Here is a 19,578-nt window from a genome sequence, read left to right as displayed (position 1 = left end):
TGGAAATTATCCTACTTTTCATAATCATAGTGAACTCCCTGGAATGCTATATTCTTTCAAAGGCTTTAAATTCATGTTTGAAGCCACTGACCACCAACTAAATGATCTCCCTAAGAGTGGAACTTCAAGAAAGCAATGAAGAGAATGACTGACTTAGAAATTGTGACCCTGAACTCTGGCCTGTGAATACCACCGATTAAGTGAAAAACATCCTGACCTGTGAACACCACACAAAGGACCATCAAAAACCATGAGAACTTCAGAACGGTAGCTGGGAGTGGTGCTAATACCTTAAATTTTGATCACATCTCCCAGTTAAGTTGAGGGTCTGATCAAAAGAGGCAAAAGAGAGGGGGTGTGATTGTTAGAAAAGAAACAACAGTTCCCAAATGGAATCACTTGTGCTAAGCCCACATCTCCAAACCGGCACTTAATATGTAAGCTAACTGCAATTCCTAACATCCCCAGGAATGTAATCTTAACCAGTCAGTCTGGAACTTCCTGATCAGCACCAGTGAGGACATCCATCTAAGGAAGGTGACCTTGACTGAAACAATCTGCTCTTTCCTTGTCGCTCCCTACTTTCTTCCTATAAAAGTCTTCCATTTCATACAGGTCCTCAGAGCTCCTTTCTGTTTGCTAGATGGATGCTGCTCAATTCATGAATTGTTGAAAAAAAGATAATTAGATCTCTAAATTTACTCGGTTGAATTTTGTGTTTTCTTTCCAAACCCTGTTATTTTCACCTAGGGTTATCAGAGATAGATCAGAGAAACTTTGTGTACTTGAGTTATTGAACTTTTTTTTTTTTTTTTGCGGTACGCGGGCCTCTCACTGCTGTGGCCTCTCCCATTGCGGAGCACAGGTTCCGGATGCACAGGCTCAGCAGCCATGGCTCACAGACCCAGCCGCTCCGCGGCATGTGGGATCCTCCCAGACCGGGGCACGAACCCGCGTCCCCTGCATCAGCAGGCAGACTCCCAACCACTGCACCACCAGGGAAGCCTGAGTTATTGAACTTTTAATCTAGCATAATTAAAAAGAGAGGAAAACTATTTTTCTGTGGTTTTTTCCCCTGTAGGTGAACATTTAGATACTACAGAGATGACATGTCACTAAGACACATGGTATGAATATATAGGAGGCCCATATCTGGACAAAGACATATGGTAAGATTGAATGCTGTTTCCTGTTTCCAGCTGAGTGGCCTTAAGGCAAGGTTCATCTTTTTTAGCTTCAGTTTTCTCATAGGTAAAATAGAATAATAATATCTACTTCATTGGGTTTATAGAATTAAATGAGATAATATATTTAAAGTTCCTAGGAAACTATCTGGCACAAAATAGGCTTCAGTAAACCTAGTTTTAATCATATTTTCTTTATTTTAATATATATGTTGGAGCAGAAATGGCTGGTTGCCTCCCTTTCTTTCTTAGTAAAAAAAAAAAAATTATTCTGGATGACAATGTGCTTAAGATTCAACTTTCCAGCTTTCCTTACAGCTATAGAAGAGTCAGAGAGAAGCAGCAGTTTTTTGTGGGCCTTTTGGAAAAGTGACTTAAGAAAGAAGACTAAGCTGGCATGAGGTTGTTCTTTCTTCCCTAGAATGTGGCTGTGAGGGCTGGGCTCTAGCAGCCATATTGGACTGAGGAGTACCCTTGAGGATGGGAACTCAGTACAGTAAATGATGGAACAGGGAGCAGATGGTTCCTGGATCTCTGACACCATGGAACTGTCATACTTGCTTTGAACCATGTATGTAACTCCTTTTATATGAAGAGAAAAACACTTCTATCTCATGTAAGTCATTGTTACTTTCTATCCCTGTTACTAGCAGCCAATGCAATTTCTAATTGACATACATGTTAATTCACATTTAGACAATTCTGAAATTGGGAGATGGCTTCTAGTTTTTAAAATAATTTTGTGTATCAAGAAAATAGGGCATCTAATTATTGATGGTATCTTAAAATCAAGAAAGCAGAATACTATTCTTCCAAGCTAGAACTTTTTTTTTCTATTTACTACTTAGAATTAGGTAGCAAAAGGAAATAGTTTTCTAATTTAATCCCCATATAGTTTGAGTCTTGCCTCTGTTGGGGAAACAGAACTTAGCAGGTCAACAAGAAACATTTGTTGAATTAATTTAACAGTGACTTTCTAAAGTAATTTATGACATGTATTTTCAAGGTTTTATGATTAATTTGTTTCTAATAGATTTTAATTTGTTAGTGAGTACAGTTAAAAGATTCCTCCCATGGACACACTGATGTACACCTACACAGAAAGCAATTCCTCCTGAAGAACAAAGAGCTGATTGAACAGCTTCTGCACAAGAAATGATAGAGGAACCAAGACCCAGCATCAATAGGAAACACCCCTGACACAGTGATCTGCAGTAGAGAGGGATACCACTGAGAGGCCTGTGCACAGACTTGCCCACCTTGGTGCACAGTGAGGAAAAAAACCCCCGGCAATTTAAAGGACACTTTAGACCATATTTGAAGGAAATCCATTTACTAACCTTAGAGCATCTGCCAAACACATGGGGGACTGCTGGAACTCTCTCCAGGGTTGGAGGTGCTGTGCATGGATGGGAAAACAGTCCAGACACTGTAGCCAGCCTGCCAAGGCCACCACAGCATGCCCCAGGCCTGCACTAGCTACAGCCATGCTACCAGGGTGGCTTTGGTGTGGTATATATCCTAGGCCACTCTGGCTCCTGTTGCTCCAGCCATCCTGCCAGGGTGGCCACAGGACACCCTGTCCAGAGACACACCCCCACCCCCCGGCCCATACCTGCTCCAGTTCCAGCCCCCCTCACCCCTAGGCTGAGCCTGACCCAACCAGCCTGCCAAAGGTGCCCAGCCCACACAGGGGATGCTCCTTACACAAGGCCACCTTTAAAACCAGGAGACGTAGCTGTCTTACCTAATTCCTAGAAACAAACCAGAAAGTCAAACAAAATGAGGAGACAGAGGAATATGTTCCAAATGAAAGAACAAGATAAAACCCTGGGAAAAACACCCTAATGAAATAGATAAGTAAATTACCTGGATTTAAGAGTTCAAAGTAATGGTCATAAAGATACTCACTGAACTCGAAAGAAGAATAAAGGAACACAATGAGAACTTCAACAATGAGTCAGAAAATATAAGAAAGAACCAATCAGAACTGAAGACTACAATAACAAATGAAAAATACACTACAGGGAATCAATAGCAGATTAGATGATACAGAAGAATGCATCAGCAATCTGGAAGACAGAAGAGTGGAAATCACCCAATCAGAACAGCAAAAAGAAAAAAATTGTAAAAATGATAGTTTGAGGTACCTCTGGCACAACATCAAGCCTACTAACGTTCACATTATAGGGGTCCCAGGAGGAGAAAAGAAAAGGGCTGAAAGCTTCCCTAACTTCGTGAAGGAAACAGATATCCAGGCCCAGGAACCAGAGAGTCCCAAACAAGATGAACCCAAACAGATACACCCCAATACACATTGCAATGAAAATGGCAAAAATTAAAGATAAGAATATTAAAAGCAGCAAGAGGAAAGCAACTAGTCACCTACAAGTGAACCCTTATAAGACTGTCAGCTGAATTTTCATCAAAAACTTTGTAGGCCAGAGGCAGTGGCATGATAAAGTGCTGAAAGGAAAAAAACTTATAACCAAGAGTACTCTACCTGGAAAAGTTATCATTCAGAATTGAAGACAAGATCAAGAGTTTCCCAGACAAGTGAAAACTAACATAGTTCATCACCGCTAAACTGGCCTTAAAGAAGACCCTTTAACATTTTTTGTAAGTGAAACGAAAAGGCCATAAACAGAAATATGAAAATATATGAAAGAAAAAATCTCACTGGTAAAGGCAAATACATAGGAAAGGCTGTGGAACAGCCACTTAAACTAGCATGAAGGCTAAAAGACAAAAGTAGTAAAATCAACTATAACTACAATAGAAGTGAAGGGATACACAAAAAGATGTAAAATATGACATAAAAACCAAAATGTTGGTAAGGGGAGTACAAATGTAGTGCTTTTAGAATGCATTCTAACTTAAGTGACTTGGGGCTTAAAATAAACTCATATACATACATGAGAGAGAGATGAACTTCATGGTAACTGCAAATCAAAAACCTATTATGTACAAAAAATAAAGAGAAAGGAACACAAACATCACATTAGAGAAAATGATTAAACCATAAGGAAAGAGGCAAAGAGAATAAGAAAGGAACAGAGAAGGGCTACAAAAACAACCAGAAAACAATTAACAAAATGGCATTAAGTACATATCTATCAATAATCACTTTAAATGTAAATGGACTAAATGCTCCAATCAAAAGACACACAGTGGCTGAATGGATTAAAAACAAAAAACAAGACCCAACTATATGCTGCCTCCAAGAGACTCACTTCAGACCTAAAGACACACACAGAGTGAAAGTACAGGGATAGAAAAAGATACTCCATGCAAAAGGAAATGAAAAGAAAGCTGGGGTAGCAATATTCATAGCCAACAAAATAGGCTTTAAAACAATACTGTAACAAATGACCAAGAAGGACATTACATAATAATAAAGGGGTCAATCCAAGAACAGGATTTAACATTTGTAAATATTTATGCACCCAACATAGAAGCACTTAACAGACATAACAGGAGAAATTGAAAGTAATACAATAATAGGGGACTTTAATGCCACTTTCAACAATGGATAGATCATCCAACCAGAAAAAATCAATAAAGAAACACTGGCCTTAAATGACATACAGAACATTCCATCCAAAAACAGAATACAGATTCTTTTCAAGTGCACATGGAACATTCTCCAGGTAGGTTATGTTAGGCCACCAAACAAGTCTCAATAAATTTAACAAGACTGACATCATACCAAGCATCTTTTCTGACCACAATGGTATGAAACTAGAAATCAAAAGAAGAAAATTGCAAAAAACACAAAGAAATGGAGGTTAAACAACATACTACTAAATAACCAATGGGTCACTGAAGAAATCAAAGAGGAAATAAAAAATACCTTGAGACAAATGGAAATGCAACTTTCCAAAGTCTATGGGACACAGCAAAAGCAGTTCTAAGAGGAAAGTTCATAGAAATACAGGCCTACCTCAAGAAATAAAAATCTCAAACAACCGAATTTGACACCTAAATGAACTATAAAAAGAAGAAATAAAGCCTCAAGTTAATAGGAGGGAAATAATTAAGATCAGAGTGGAAATAAATGGAGACAAAAATAACGGTAGAAATGATCACTTAAGAGCTGGCTCTTTGAAAAGATAATGAAAACTGATAAACCTTTAGCCACACTCATCAAGAAAAAAAAGATGGCCCAGATAAAATCAGAAATGAAAGAGGAGTTATAACTGACACCACAGAAATACAAAGAATCATAAGAGGCAACTATAAACAATTATATGCCAGCAAACTGCACAACCTAAAAGAAGTGGATAAATTCCTAGTAACATTCAATCTTTCAAGACTGAATCAGGAAGAAACAGAAAATCTAACAGACTGATAATCAGTAATGAAATTGAGTAAGTAGAAACAAACAAACAAACAAAAACTCCCAACAAACAAAAGTCCAGAACAAGATTGCTTCACAGGGGAATTCTACCAAATATATAAAAAGAGTTAATACCTATCCTTCTCAAAATATTCCAAAAATATTAAAGAGGAAGGAATACTTTTGAACTCATTCTATGAGATCAGCATTACCATGATACTAAAACTAGACAGAGACACCACACAAAAATTACAGGCCAATATCCCAGATGAATACAGATGTAAAAATCCTCAACAAAATATAAACAAACCAAACTGAACAATATATTAGAAGAGTCATACACCATGATCAAGTGGGATTTATCCCAGAGATGCAAGGATGGTTCAGTATCTACAAATCAGTCAACGTGATACACCATATTAACAAAACGAAGGACAAAAACCATATCATCTCAATAGATACAGAAAAAGCATTTAAAAAAATTTAACATCCATTCATGATAAAAACTCTTATCAAAGTGGGTATAGAAGGAATACACTTCAGCATATTTAGTGAAGGCCATATATGACAAACCCACAGCTAACAACTTATTCCATAGTGAAGAGCTGAAAGCTTTTCTTCTAATATCAGGAAAAAGACAAGGATGCCAACTCTCACCACTTATATTCAAGATAGTATTGGAAGTCCTAGCCATAGCAATCAGACAAGAAAACAAAAGATATCCAAATTGGAAAGGAGAAAGTAAAACTGTCACTATTTGCAGATGACATGATACTATACATAGAAAACCATAAAGATACCGTGAAAAAACTAATATTAGAGCTTATAAATAAAGTTGCAGGATACAAAATTTATATGCAGAAATGTGTTGCATTTCTGTATCCTGTATAAAGAGAAGGTAAGAAAACAATCCCATTTACAGTTGCATCATAAAATGATAAAATACCTAGGAATTAATTTAACTAAAGACGTGAAAGACCTGTAGTCTGAAAACTAAAAGATACTGATGTAGAAGATTCAAGATGATACAAAGAAATGTGGAAAGATATCCTGTGTTCATGGATTAGAATACTTAATATTGTTAAAATGTCCATACTACAGAAAACAATCTACAGATTTAATGCAATACCTATCACAATACCCATGGCATTTTTCACAGAACTAGAACAAATAATCCTAAAATTTGTATGGAACCACAAAAGACCCCAAAGAGCCAAAGCAATCTTTGCTTTGTTAAGCAAGTCACATATGCTTGGAATCCTCGTTGTTATATAAGTTAAACCAAATTCTAAAAAATAAGCAAGCAGACAAAATAATCCAGAAGTAAGGCCCTTTCCCAACTGATTACATTAAAAAATTACCCAGAGGAAATCATGATTCATATCGATTGCTGCTGTTTACACTCACTTGTGGCATTTGGTTATTTTGTTTGACATACAAGGTTTGAAGAAGAAATCAGTACTATTAAGTATAAATAAGTTACAAGGATATATTGTACAACACGGGGAATCTAGCCAATGTTTTATAGTAACTATAAATGGAGTATAACCTTTAAAAATTATGAATCACTATATTGTACACCTATAATACTGTACAGCAACTATACTTCAATAAAAAAATGAATAAAATTAAAAAATCAAGACATCTCAAATCAGGGTCCTTCAGAAAGTATAATGTAAGCTTCACCTCTCCCCCCACCCCACCCCACATCTCTTATTTCTAAAAGGACTCAATTCCTTGAAATCTAAGTAGTGAGACAGTCATTTTTATATTTGATATGTACATTCTCTGACACTTTTTCTCTGCATTTACTTTTCTGGTTTTGGTAAAGCATTACATAGGCTTGAAATCTTAAGAGCATTTCCTTTAACAGGGCAAGAAGCAAACTCTGCCTGAGGCTCTAACTGACAATCAGAGAAGGAAACATACCTATTTTCTGCAAAGTGGGATTCATAACAGCCTTCCCTACACGGTATGAAAACAATGATACAAACAAATATATAAAAGCAGCAGGGAAAGGTGCCGAGTGAAACTTGATTACATAATGCCCCTAGAAGCCTGGTCTGAGGTGTATTTAGTATTTTGATAAAAGTCCCACAATATTTCAAGAGGAAAAATGACATTGTAAGTAACCCCTAGGGTGCACGGCAAATTTAGAACACAGACCAGGAGAGTGGGACAGAGTTCCTTACTTTGTCTTCCAGTAAAATATCTGCACCATCCCAGACCAACAGATATTTATGATCTCCAGGAGGAAATTTCTAGCAGGAAATCTTTCTAACCCTCATTATCAGAAATTCCAAACTCCTTCCTGCTGTAAAACATAAGCCTACTTTTAAACAGCTTATCATAATCCCTTTATTCCTTCATGCCTTCTTATAGCCACTACACCTCTGCTGTCCAAGACCCTTTCTGCCTATTCTAATTTCTATTCAAATTCTAATTTCTAGTTTTCTCAGCTCTGGTGCTTAGAGTCTGCATTCTGCAATTAATATTACTCACCACTGTTAGAAGTGTCATTCTTGCCTCTTTAATTTTTTATAGTATGAAATTCTCCAGGTCAGGAACTGTATTAGTTCTATATCCTTCACAATGCTTTGAATACAGTATATGATCATTGAGTGCTTTTTCATGGTCTGGTTTCTCTTTATTTTAGCCAAGTATATTTATTCATTTATTCCCTAATTAAACACTTGTTGAGAATCTACTGGGAGCTGGAGGAGTGGTGATGAAACCCCTAGTGACTGTCCACATTTTCTGGCTGACTCCCAGTTTCCCCACTAACACCTTCTGTGGCTGGAGGCATCTTGAGGTCCTCGGTTACTTGTCCTAAGGTAGGACATTATCATCAAGGCTTGAAACAGAACAAGAGAAAAACTCCTCATGTTCTTTGGACCTTAACCACATGGCTCCACATGGGTCTGCTTATTATTCTAGGCTACATACATAGGGATAGGGTCAAGTAGGGTAGAAAAATAAAAAAAGAAAATCATTATGTTTGTGCAGAAAGACTGACCTACAAGGATGTTCACTTCAGTGTTATTGAAATCAGAACAAAATTTAGAAGTAGCCTAATTAGATAAATTGTAGAAGAATATCCACAGATGTGAGGAAATGTAGAGTGTTGAAAATTCAAGTTACAGAACAGGAGGTATTTACAGTAGGTCATTATTTTTACCTTTAAAAATCTAATGGAAAAATCTAGAAGGATAAACTTAGAAGTATTAATGGTACATATACCCAAGTGATGGGATTACATATGATTTTCTTCTCTGAGCATATAAGCACTTTCCAAATTTTCTAAAATGATTTCTTCTCTGAGCATATAAGCACTTTCCAAATTTTCTAAAATCAATTTTCTAAAACGATTTCTTCTCTGAGCATATAAGCACTTTCCAAATTTTCTAAAATGAGTCAATTTTTTTTTTTAATTTTAAGGAAAAAGGAGATCAGGAGGAGAATTCTCCCAGAACAGAAGAGACACTTCTGACAAAATTCACCCTTTTACCACAATGCGCAGGGCCTCACTGATGAAGCCTGCTCTAAAGGATGATCTTCTACTGGCCTTATAAAGGAAAATAACAGTGCACACACGTTCTGATCTATTTTTCCAAATTTCGTCTCTTCAAATACATGTATGGTAGATGAATAAACAGATGTCACTTTTTCCCTCTCACAAAGCACTGCTTTGTTAAGCAAGTCACACATACTGCTTATGTAAGTTAAACCAAATTCTAAAAAACAAACAAATCCAGAAGTAAGGCCCTTTCCCAATCAACTACATTAAAAAATTCTAAGTAATATTTCAATGGTGTTTAGAGCAAAAGAAATTTTTTTGTATGGATGGAAGGTGGACTCAAAGGTAAAGAAGAAATATACGGAGAGAGTACCCCATGTCTCCAAATGAGGGCTGCCAGGAGCACCCAGATTTACTGGGGTGAGAGGCAGAGATGAAGGATAGCCTTACCTTGGTCTGGAACGTACAGAACATGTGCGTTAAGAATGGATGCTCCCAGGCCAAGGAGAGAACTCTCTTCTCTACCATTGTACACTCCACATCGTCGTCCATCAAAACCACATCTTTCTTTAAGGCTTTTATTGCGAAAAATTGATTGGTTTTCTTGAACTCTGCTAGGAAGACCTAGAGGGAAGGGGAAGACACTTTATTTGGATTCATACTCATTAAAGAAGAGTCACGAAGTCCTGAGAGAGATGTATTGGGTGAGAAAAGACGACTTCTCCAATCCTCCTCCACCCCCTTTTTGGAGACAAATAGAGCTTCACAGGTGTGGGATGATACGGAACGGTTTCATCCTCTCTCTACCTTTCAAAGGGTTTCAGAAAACTACGGTGCAATTGGATGGGTTATTCTCAGCCCCAGAAAAATTCTATTTAAAAAAGTGTGCCCTGTCTACCCAGGGACCTGAGTAAGTTTATAAAAACATTCAGAGGCAAATATGTATTGAAGGAAGCAGCAGCAAGTAGTGGAAGGAAGACTTGATTGTTCTTGAAGTATCACTGAAAATGAGCATAAAACCTTACTCTAAGTTTTACCCACTTTTTCAAGGCAAAAAAAGAATATGTGAGGAATTGAGCTTTCCTGATGTGCTTAAAGAATGGACAGCATTTCCTCTGATGGCACAGACACTAATATTATCTTCAAGACCTACTATGTGTCAGACATTCTGCTATGTGCTTTACATGTGCTATCTAATTTTAGTATCTATTTAATTCTTAGCTCAGAACACTCTGCAACACAGAGAGATAGTAATAATTTTTAAAAAACTAGGCTCAAAGGGTAACTTTCTCAAATTCATGGAGCTACTCAGTGGGAAATCTGACTCCAAAGTTTACTTTTTCCACTTGATTTCATGAATCTTGTAAGAAAGGACACCAGATGGCATGTAATGGAGAGTTTCACCAACTTTAACTTTTTTTTTTTTTTTTTTAAGATGTTGGGGGTAGGAGTTTATTAATTTATTTTATTTTTGCTGTGTTGGGTCTTCGTTTCTGTGCGAGGGCCTTCTCTAGCTGTGGCAAGTGGGGGCCACTCTTCATCGCAGTGCGCGGGCCTCTCACTATCGCGGCCTCTCGTTGCGGAGCACAGGCTCCAGACGCGCAGGCTCAGTAGTTGTGGCTCACGGGCCTAGCTGCTCCGCGGCATGTGGGATCCTCCCAGCCCAGGGCTCGAACTCGTGTCCCCTGCATTAGCAGGCAGACTCTCAACCACTGCGCCACCAGGGAAGCCCGACCAACTTTCACTTTTGCAAATGATGCAGCCACAGACGATTGACAGGAGTGAGGACATGGCATTTGGAGACAGAAAACCCCAGCTCAGGCCTCATTTCACAGATACTTACTAGCTGTGGGAATGTGGGCAAACAAATTAACCTCCCTGGGCTGCTTCAGTTCCCGAATGTGTAAAAGTGGTAACTATCAACACACTGCTGACTTACAGGACTGTTGTGAAAATCAAATACCAGGTGGGAAAGTGATTTGTGAACTGTAAAATGCTTTCTAAATGACAGTTACTGGAATCTAAAGAACAAAACAAATGGATGTATATAACAAAACAGAAAGTGACTCACAGATATAGAGAACAAACTAGTGGTTACCAGTGGGAAGAGGGGAAGGGGGAGGGGCAATATAGGGGTATAGGATTAAGAGATACAAACTACTATGCATAAAATAAGTAAGCAACAGGGATATATTGTATAGCACAGGGAAATACAGCCATTATTTTGTAATAACTTTAAATGGAGTATAAACTATAAAACTATTGAATCATTATGTTATACATCTGACACTAATATTGTAAATCAACTATACTTAAAAAAAAACACTTGCTATTTGCTTCTTTTAGTGACTTTTAGGGAATGTTGACATTAATGATGTTATACCAATAGTGAAAATGCATGTGTCTATGTTTAAAATAATACAGTGCAGACACATAACTTTGGGGTAGCTGGCTTGATACAGGGGGTAGAGCTTAGATGAGAATTCAGGCAAATGAATGATGTGCATACATATCCCCAGAAAACATGCAATTTGTTCTCCTGGGCCTAAAATCGATGGAGAACCAGAATATAGAGGCTACCATTTTGGTGAGGAACCATACTTCCTATATAGAGTGAAAAGAAAGAAGAAAAACAAGTTTGAGTATTCTTAGTGTTGGAAGAAAAGGAGATATGGCTGCCCTGTTCTGCTCTGGTGCTTCATGCCCCTCTCCTTGGGCCCCACGGTGCAGCCCCCTCAGAGTGCAGGGATCCGGGGTCCTGATGGTGAGGGGCTTACTGCTTTGGACACAGAGCAGAGGATACCTGAAGCTCTCAGCTGTCCCTTGGGTTATTTACTAAGGCATATAGGTTTAACTTAATGTCTTCTTAACCTTGTTGAAAAGTAAAATCAACACGGGAACAAAGAAAAGCTTTTCTTTAATAATTAAAAGTCCTCTTTTGGTAATTGCTTCTTTCAATAAAACATCCCCAAACCAGCCATAAACTAAGAAGCTGAAAAAAAAAAAAGCCATTTCCATCTCTATAATGTGCTTTCAATTTTTGGAAACAGGTTATAAACTGCACATTAATTGACGTTAATTTTAATGAAGACTGGTTGTAAAATTGCCTATTACACTCAGATTAACACCAGACGAGCCTGCTATGGTTCACGTTATTGTGGAAACAAAATAAACGAATTAATGGATATCAGCTACAGTTTGTAGGGCAGAGTGGATTCTGCCGAAGGCAATGCCTTGGTATTATATAGAAACCCCAACTGCAGCACAATGTCATTCAGCTATGGCAATACCCAGTTACACTGTTATTAAATAAACTGGGTAAGTTTTGCAGCCAAAGTCTAGTGAGCAGGTGCTGAGCATAATGCTGGTCTTGGTTGCACAAATTCATGGAACAGTAGTCTTTGGCTAAAATTTTCCTAGACGTTGCATCCAATATAAATATAAAACAACTGAGAGTTCCATTAATACATGTGATATCCTTAATATTCAAAATAACCTAAAAGCCTGTATTCCATGACATCCCTCTTTACAATCACTGGCTTGAAAATCTCCTCTTGTCACCGAGAGTTGATTATAATTTCTTCCATTATGTCTCCTTCCTCCTCTCCTTGCCCTCTGTGACTGACTAATGGCCCATAACCTGAGTGAGTGGCAGGAAGAATTTAGAAGAGGGACTTCCTCCGTGGAACTTTTCCTAAGACGCTCAAGCTAGGGCCGTGTTCTGGGCTGAATTGTGTCCCTTCCAAATAACTGATATGTTGGAGTCCTAAACCCCAGCAGCTCAGAGTGTGGCCATATTTGGAGACAGGGTGCTTACAGAGGTAATTATGTTAAAATGAGGTCATTAGGGTGGGTCCTAATCCAATATGACTGGTGTCCTTATAAGCAGAGGGGGTTAGGACACAGACATGCACACAGGAATGGCCATGTGAGGACAAAGGGAGAAGACAGCATGGACACCCAGGAGAGAGGCCTCAGGAGAAACAGCCCTATCCACACCTTGATCTTGGACTTCCAGCCTCTAGAACTAGAAGAAATAAATTTCTGTTGTTGAAGTCTCCCCATCTGTGGTATTTTGTTACAGTAGCCCTAGCAAACTAAAATAAGGCTGAGGACATTTGGTAGAGAAGAAATCATACAGAAGGTAAAAACCACACTCCAGGTTTGAGAAAGGAACAAAACAACAACAAAAAACCCACCAACGAAACAAAAATATCTGTGAAACAGGAACCGGCTGAGGCACCTTCTCATTTCTTTGGTGTCCAAAGATACTGAACACACAAGCTTGTGGGACGAACACCTTCCAAGTGAAATGGCTTGAATCATTGTTCCCAGGAAGCAGAGGCTGCTATTCCCCAGAGCTCCCCGGGTCCCTATTTATTCAGATGTCTCTCTGCCCTCTAACATACATCACATCACATGACAGTTCCTGACCAGGACTGTGCTCTCTGCACACCCATGCGTGGTTCAGTTCCACCAGTTCAGTTCCACTGGCCAGATTTGCTCTTCAATTTCTGGAAGTTGGGCTACAGAATTCTACATACAATATCATACCTTGCCAAAACTTCCTTTCCCCAACATTTTGTGCAAGGTAAAATCCTCGATTTTTAATTTCATATGTAGAGATGGTCTTTCTACGTTAAGTTCAGGTTCTGGACGATGGCCTACTTTCTCCATCTCATCCAAGGGAGACTCCCAGGAGATCCCCTGAGGCTCTGAAAATGGCAAATCAGTGGTTAAAAGGAAATAAGGAACAGCGGAAGGTCGTTCTAGCTACTTTGAGAACACGATTTCTTTTCCACATCCCATTCTGAAGCTCCATTCAGAGCGATGCAGAAAGGGGTTCCTGCAGGGCAAAAGCAGCACCTCCTGCCTGGGAGCCTGGTATCTGGGGGGTGGACTGTGTCTCTTTATGCAACAGACTGGGGAAAATATCAAGTTAAGAAACATTCCAATCAGCAAAAGACCATCTATGCAACAGGAATGAGCACTTTTGATAATGCCGAATCACGGACAAATAGGGATTTTAACCAAATTGGAGGAAAAATGATTCTCCGTTGCTTGCGTGGCTCACAGGCACAGTGGCATCAATTTCTGTGACCATGTGGGGACGACGAAATGGCTAGCAGATCATTATAAAGATCTGAAATGCATCATTCGCCACAGTCTTCGAGTCAAGATGCTACCTACCTTGATCATGTCTGAGACACACAGTCTACTCCTCTGCCCGGAGACCCTTCCCAAATCTAATCCAAACCCTTCTTTAAAAAATTTTCAGGACAATTTATTCCTCACCCCCTGCCAGAGAAGGTGTAGAAAAACTTTTCTGGAGCCTTCCTCCGACCCCCTTATAACATTTCTTTTTTTAAAATGGAAATACATTGACATGTCACATTGTGCTAATTTAAGGTGCATAACATGTTGATTGACACATTTATCTACTGTGATATCACTAGATAGTTAGCACCTGTATCACATCACATAATTATCATGTCTTTTTTTGTGGCTGGAATAATGACATTTATTTTCCGATCTCTAGGTTTATCTTTCATATTCTAAGTCCAAGGAAAATAAGTATTTTATAATGTATGCTGAAACTATTCAGAATCACATGGTCATATCCTCTCATGAAGGACCTTCAAACAGGAGACTGGATAAACTTCCATAACATCAAAAATGTTAAGGACGTTAGGCTATTCTTCCCCTTTCTAATCTTTTTTTCTTTGAGTTTATTTATTTATTTTATATAGCAGGTTCTTATTTATCTATTTCATACATATTAGTGTATAGATGTCAATCCCAATCTCCCAATGCATCCCACCATGCCCCCCACTTTCCCCCCTTGGTGTCCATAATCCCCTTTCTAATCTTAAACTTTCCAGAAAAGTCTCAAAGGTGCAGAATAAGATGGTCTGTGGTATTCCTACCATAGAGCTCTATGGAGGACCACGGCAGGGAGTAATGTTCTAAAATTCTAAGGAAAAGTTTGCAATTGTTTCCTCCAGAGATGGCTGCATTTTCTTCTCCCACCTCAACCTCTCACCACCACCACCTGCTTAGGAAGGTTTTCTAGTGGGGTATATTTTGGTTTTACAGTACTTCTAAGAAGTAGGAGACTCTTTGTTGGTGGCTAGGTCTGTAATCTCTAACTAGAAAAGAATCATTTATCAGGCCAGGTACGTGGAGAATTTAAATCCAGAGGACTCAGGTTAATCAAGATGAATTACTGATGATTCTACAGTGGATCAGGATAGCTACCTTTTTTCCCCGGTGCTGGTCCATACGGCAGCTTTGCTTCACCTTTTATGGAGCGTGGGAGACCAATTTCAACTGGACCTTCTCTGAAGATGTGTTCAGAGTCTCTTAAGCAGCGAGCCTGGGTTACAAACAAAAGAGTCAGACTACCCACCCACCATTCACGGGACAGTGCAGCCTGCTGTCCATGGGCATGAAAGCCATTTCAGATCCCTAAATGTGTAGGATAACTGAATCTCTCCCTCCCCCCGGCACTCTCTTAGGGATCCCATATCCTGTGGATGTCTATCATATTTTACGTACCAGCAGAACGTATTCACTTCCTGCATACTTTTCTGGGGGCTAAATGGTTTATCCCATGCTATCCACATTATTCGGTCACAAATAAGAATCAAAGGCCAATGGATGGAAAAATAGCTTATGTGGGCAATGCCAAGTCTTAAAGAGGGTTTGTCCTTGGATGTGAGGATTCGGCATGCTAGTAAGAAGCAAGGCAAAAGTTGCCTTGGACTCAGTGTTTTGAAGGCATTCTAGGGATGATTCTAGCAAATAAATGTTTTTTTCCCCAGGCTATTATATAGTTGTCATATATAGGTATAAAGCTGGCAATGAATCCTCAATTATTTTTTTTTTGGTTTTTTTTTTTTTTTGCCGTACGCTGGCCTCTCACTGTTGTGGCGTCTCCCGTTGCGGAGAACAGGCTCCGGACGCGCAGGCTCAGCGGCCATGGCTCACGGGCCCAGCCGCTCCGCGGCATGTGGGATCTTCCCAGCCCGGGTCATGAACCCACGTCCCTTGCATCGGCAGGTGGACTCTCAACGACTGTGCCACCAGGGAAGCCCTGAATCCTCAATAATTTTAATGAATTTATTTGTTTCTGCCCCTGCTCATTCCATGAAGAATTTAAGATCTTATAAAGATCCACACAATCCAAATGCATTAAAGAAGTAAGTATCTCAAGCGGGGGATGTGGACATGAAGATGAAAGTCAGTGTCAAGGCAAGTACTCGGATATAGAGTCCACGTTGCCCTGTAGAGTTGCTATAGATCACAGAGCGAAGGGACTGGAATAGTCCTAGTTGAGCTGAAATTGTGGGAACTTGTCCCCGAAAAGCCGTTCCTACCTGTTGAGTGCTCTCGATCATTGCCAGTGCTTCAGCCATTAGCTTCTGGTTTATGCCACAAAGGTTGGCGACCTTTGTCTGGCATCTGTGATGTACGTTCATGCCACAGGCTGAAAGGAAGAAAGCGACACCTTGAGCAAGGGCAACAGAACCAACTTCCACGGACTTTGCACGTGATCTGTTTTAGGTGCATGTTATGTCCAAGGAATCATTGGCAAATCCCCGGTGCCATCTTCCCAGCAGAGGGAGACACTGAAGGCAAACAGACTAGGGCAGTGCTTTTACGACACCACCGCACATTAACCTCTGATTCCCTGAGACTTTCACGCGCATGCCAGATGCTCCTCAGCGTGCTGCTGGGAAATGACTCCTGCTCAAGGCAGAACCAGAGCCTGTGGATGGGGAGGAAGGCTGCTCCCAGAATGCATGTCCACTGTGCCATCGCTGAGAGTGAAAAACAGAGGTTGGCTCTGATTCCAGGGATGATCCCAGCAAATAAGTTGGCGGAAATGTGGAATGCTGGGTGGAAGGTCATTCACTGCCACTTAGACTGGAGTCCAAGCATCCCCTTTCCCACGTGGGCTGCGAGAGGCTTCTCCACCCTCTAGGCTGAAGCCTAGGGTACAGCCTCAGTCGAAATGGAAATTGAGACAGTGGGGTGGTCTGTGCATATGTGAGAGGCAGGGGTGAAAGGAAGGAAAGTGTCCGCAGACCGTGTTCTCACCACATGGGAGAGTTGGGCTACTTGAACTAAATGACCTGTATAGGCTTCTAGCTCTGAGGCCTACGATGCTGGAGGAGTATCCTGATCCGTTAGTCCTAAAAACAGCGTGACCGTGCTGTGACTGTGGGAGCCTTCTTGTACTGGGGGTCGGGCACCTGTGTGTCTGTGTAAAGACAATATCGTTTCATGTCATTAGTCTTAGAAAATGCAAATTCTGCTTACGAAACATCACCGTTATGCCAAAAAAAAAAAAAGCTAACAAAGATTTCCCAACACCAGCAGATAGAACTCTGATCTCACGTCCTGCTAGGTTCTATAAAGGTATATCAACAGGGATTGTTACCGTGGAATTAGGTAGGAGAAGCTATAAAATCATGCCGTTTTAATCTTCTTACCTTATTACTTGCCCATTTGTGTGCAAAAACTTAGCACAGTGATTGGCCTCCAACAGGTGTTCAGGAAAGACAACTTTTCTTTCATCTTTATTATTTACTACAATAAAATACTCTTGAAATATTTAGGTGAAATTTTAGCCACCTTCACCTTTAGTTTTCACTGAACAGTTCACAACAAGACAAAATAAAACGGCACTTTCTAGTAGGTAAGCATAAACTATTACTCATCCCAGTATAGTCATAAAAATCCACCTGAAGTGGAACCTTTAATAGAATAAAGATGCTGCTCATAATGGCTTCTGCCCTCTGAATTCTGCCTTGTTACCTTGACTCCTCCTGGGCTCCCGGATGCAGGTTTTACGCTGGGCGGCCCCAGTCCCTATTTATTTACTGCAAAGCAGAGGGAGGCACGTAGCGAGCATCGAGCACCTTGCTCTTTAAAACTGTAGCGGATCTAAGCTCCTATCTGATGTGCAGTGAAGAGAGGCCCCGTGCCCACTAGGATCACAACGTCCTAAGTCTGTTACTAACCTAGTAGGTGATAACTGGACCTCAGGGAGTGCAAAGAGTCCCTCCGGATAACTAATTTCATGGCAATTTCAGTGGCGAGAGAAAGGAGACAGGGTCAGGAGGAGTGGGGGCCCTACTTAGGAAGGAGGCTTACAGGAAGAGTAAGAAGAGAGAGTGAGGAAGATGGGGGGAGAGACCCAGAGGAGAGAGTGAGAGGCGGAGATGCAGATGAGAGGGGCGGGGCAGACAGCGCCCAGCCTCTCGGGGTTCCAGCAGGAACAGGGAGGGACTTGGGGAAGGAGAGGGGGGAGGAGAGGGGGGAGGAAGGGGATGAGAGAAGAGAGGGAGTAGGGTTCAGGAAGCACAGGAGGACAGGGAATGAGGAAAGAGAATGGAAGGAAGAAGGAATGTTTGAAAAGGACCGAACCCAGCAGGCGTGGGAGCCCCGCCAAGGAATTGTCCTGGAAGTTCTGAGCTCAGAGGCACCATCGTGCTGTGGGGACCAGCTCGGGCCTCTGCATGTGGGGCGCCTGGGCTCCAGGGCAAGAAAACCCGACGAGTGAGAGCATCACAGGAACAGGAGCGCCATCAAACGGGGATTTGATTATTCCTGTCCGTTTGTCCCAGCAGAACACTTCCAATATTACCTGTTGCCTACGACTCTTAAGGACACTCTATACAACGCCCAGCCCACCCACCCACGGACTCTTACACAGGTGTAGAGAGGAAAATGCGTGGTGGTACTTTGGGTGATGGAGGGATTGTTCAGGTGAATTTTGACTACCTGTGGGTTTGCCTTCGGTAATGATTTGGAGACCTAACCCCTCCCACCTCCATTAAGATGTCACTCCAGGCTCCACCAGACACGTGGATGCAACTGGGATGAGGACAGGGAGGCAGCTAAGGGTGATCTTCCTCCTTAGGTCAGCGCCCTTTATCACTTAAAAGATACAACACGCATTAGCCAGTGGCATAAGTTAAAATGGGGCTGCCCAGAAAAAATAAAGTGGTTTCTGTGTTTCATCAATACCCTATGATAAACCAGAATGCAAAAGTATAGTAAAAAAAAATGTATATGTATGTTAATTAACACAGCATTGTAAATCAACTATACTTCATTAAAAAAATTTTTTTTAATAAAATAAAATACAAAGGTCCCTGAGCGAGGCAGCTCTGTTTTGAGTGTGATCTGGGCATTGTCCTCCCCTCAGCTGCACTCCAATGGCAGAAGGTACTTTGTTAGTTCTTGCTGGAATTTTTCCTCCCTACCCCCTAATCCTGGCATAACAGCATCTCGGTTTCTAAAGGTTATTGCCTTCGCAGCCTGGACTTCCAGAGAGAGAAAGCTCTTGTGCTTTTTCTCAGGGTCTGGCTGAATAACTCCATGGTGGAGAGCAGCAGGCTCGGGCCCTGCTCTCAGGCCATCAGAATCAGAGCTGGGCCTCTTCCTGTGCACGTGGAGTTCACAGCACGCTTTGGAGACAGGCTTTCCAGCTGAAGTCAGGCAGTTTTCTGCTCAGGACTATCCAG

General features: G+C 40.7%; 1 protein-coding gene across 4 annotated transcripts in view; it reads right to left on the bottom strand.

Moving 5' to 3' along the window:
• The window catches only part of PRKCQ (protein kinase C theta), a gene marked incomplete at its 5' end in the record, with an annotated part of 105,556 nt that overhangs the window by 63,167 nt on the left and 22,811 nt on the right, over positions 1-19,578 (bottom strand). For 3 of the 4 annotated variants that reach the window (XM_082619267.1, XM_082619268.1, XM_082619269.1), the window contains 4 exons: positions 9,491-9,664; positions 13,595-13,755; positions 15,299-15,416; positions 16,420-16,529. In XM_082619267.1, coding sequence (XP_082475393.1) covers positions 9,491-9,664; positions 13,595-13,755; positions 15,299-15,416; positions 16,420-16,529 — 563 coding nt within the window. Of the gene's footprint in view, positions 1-9,490; positions 9,665-13,594; positions 13,756-15,298; positions 15,417-16,419; positions 16,530-18,069; positions 18,131-19,578 lie in introns of those variants that run through there. The other variant, XM_082619270.1, reaches the window with a different exon arrangement.

Source organism: Mesoplodon mirus (assembly GCF_964341445.2).
Source record: "Mesoplodon mirus genome assembly, chromosome: 4".
NCBI classification, from domain to species: Eukaryota; Metazoa; Chordata; class Mammalia; order Artiodactyla; family Ziphiidae; genus Mesoplodon; species Mesoplodon mirus.
This window is presented reverse-complemented; position numbering and strand designations above follow the sequence as displayed.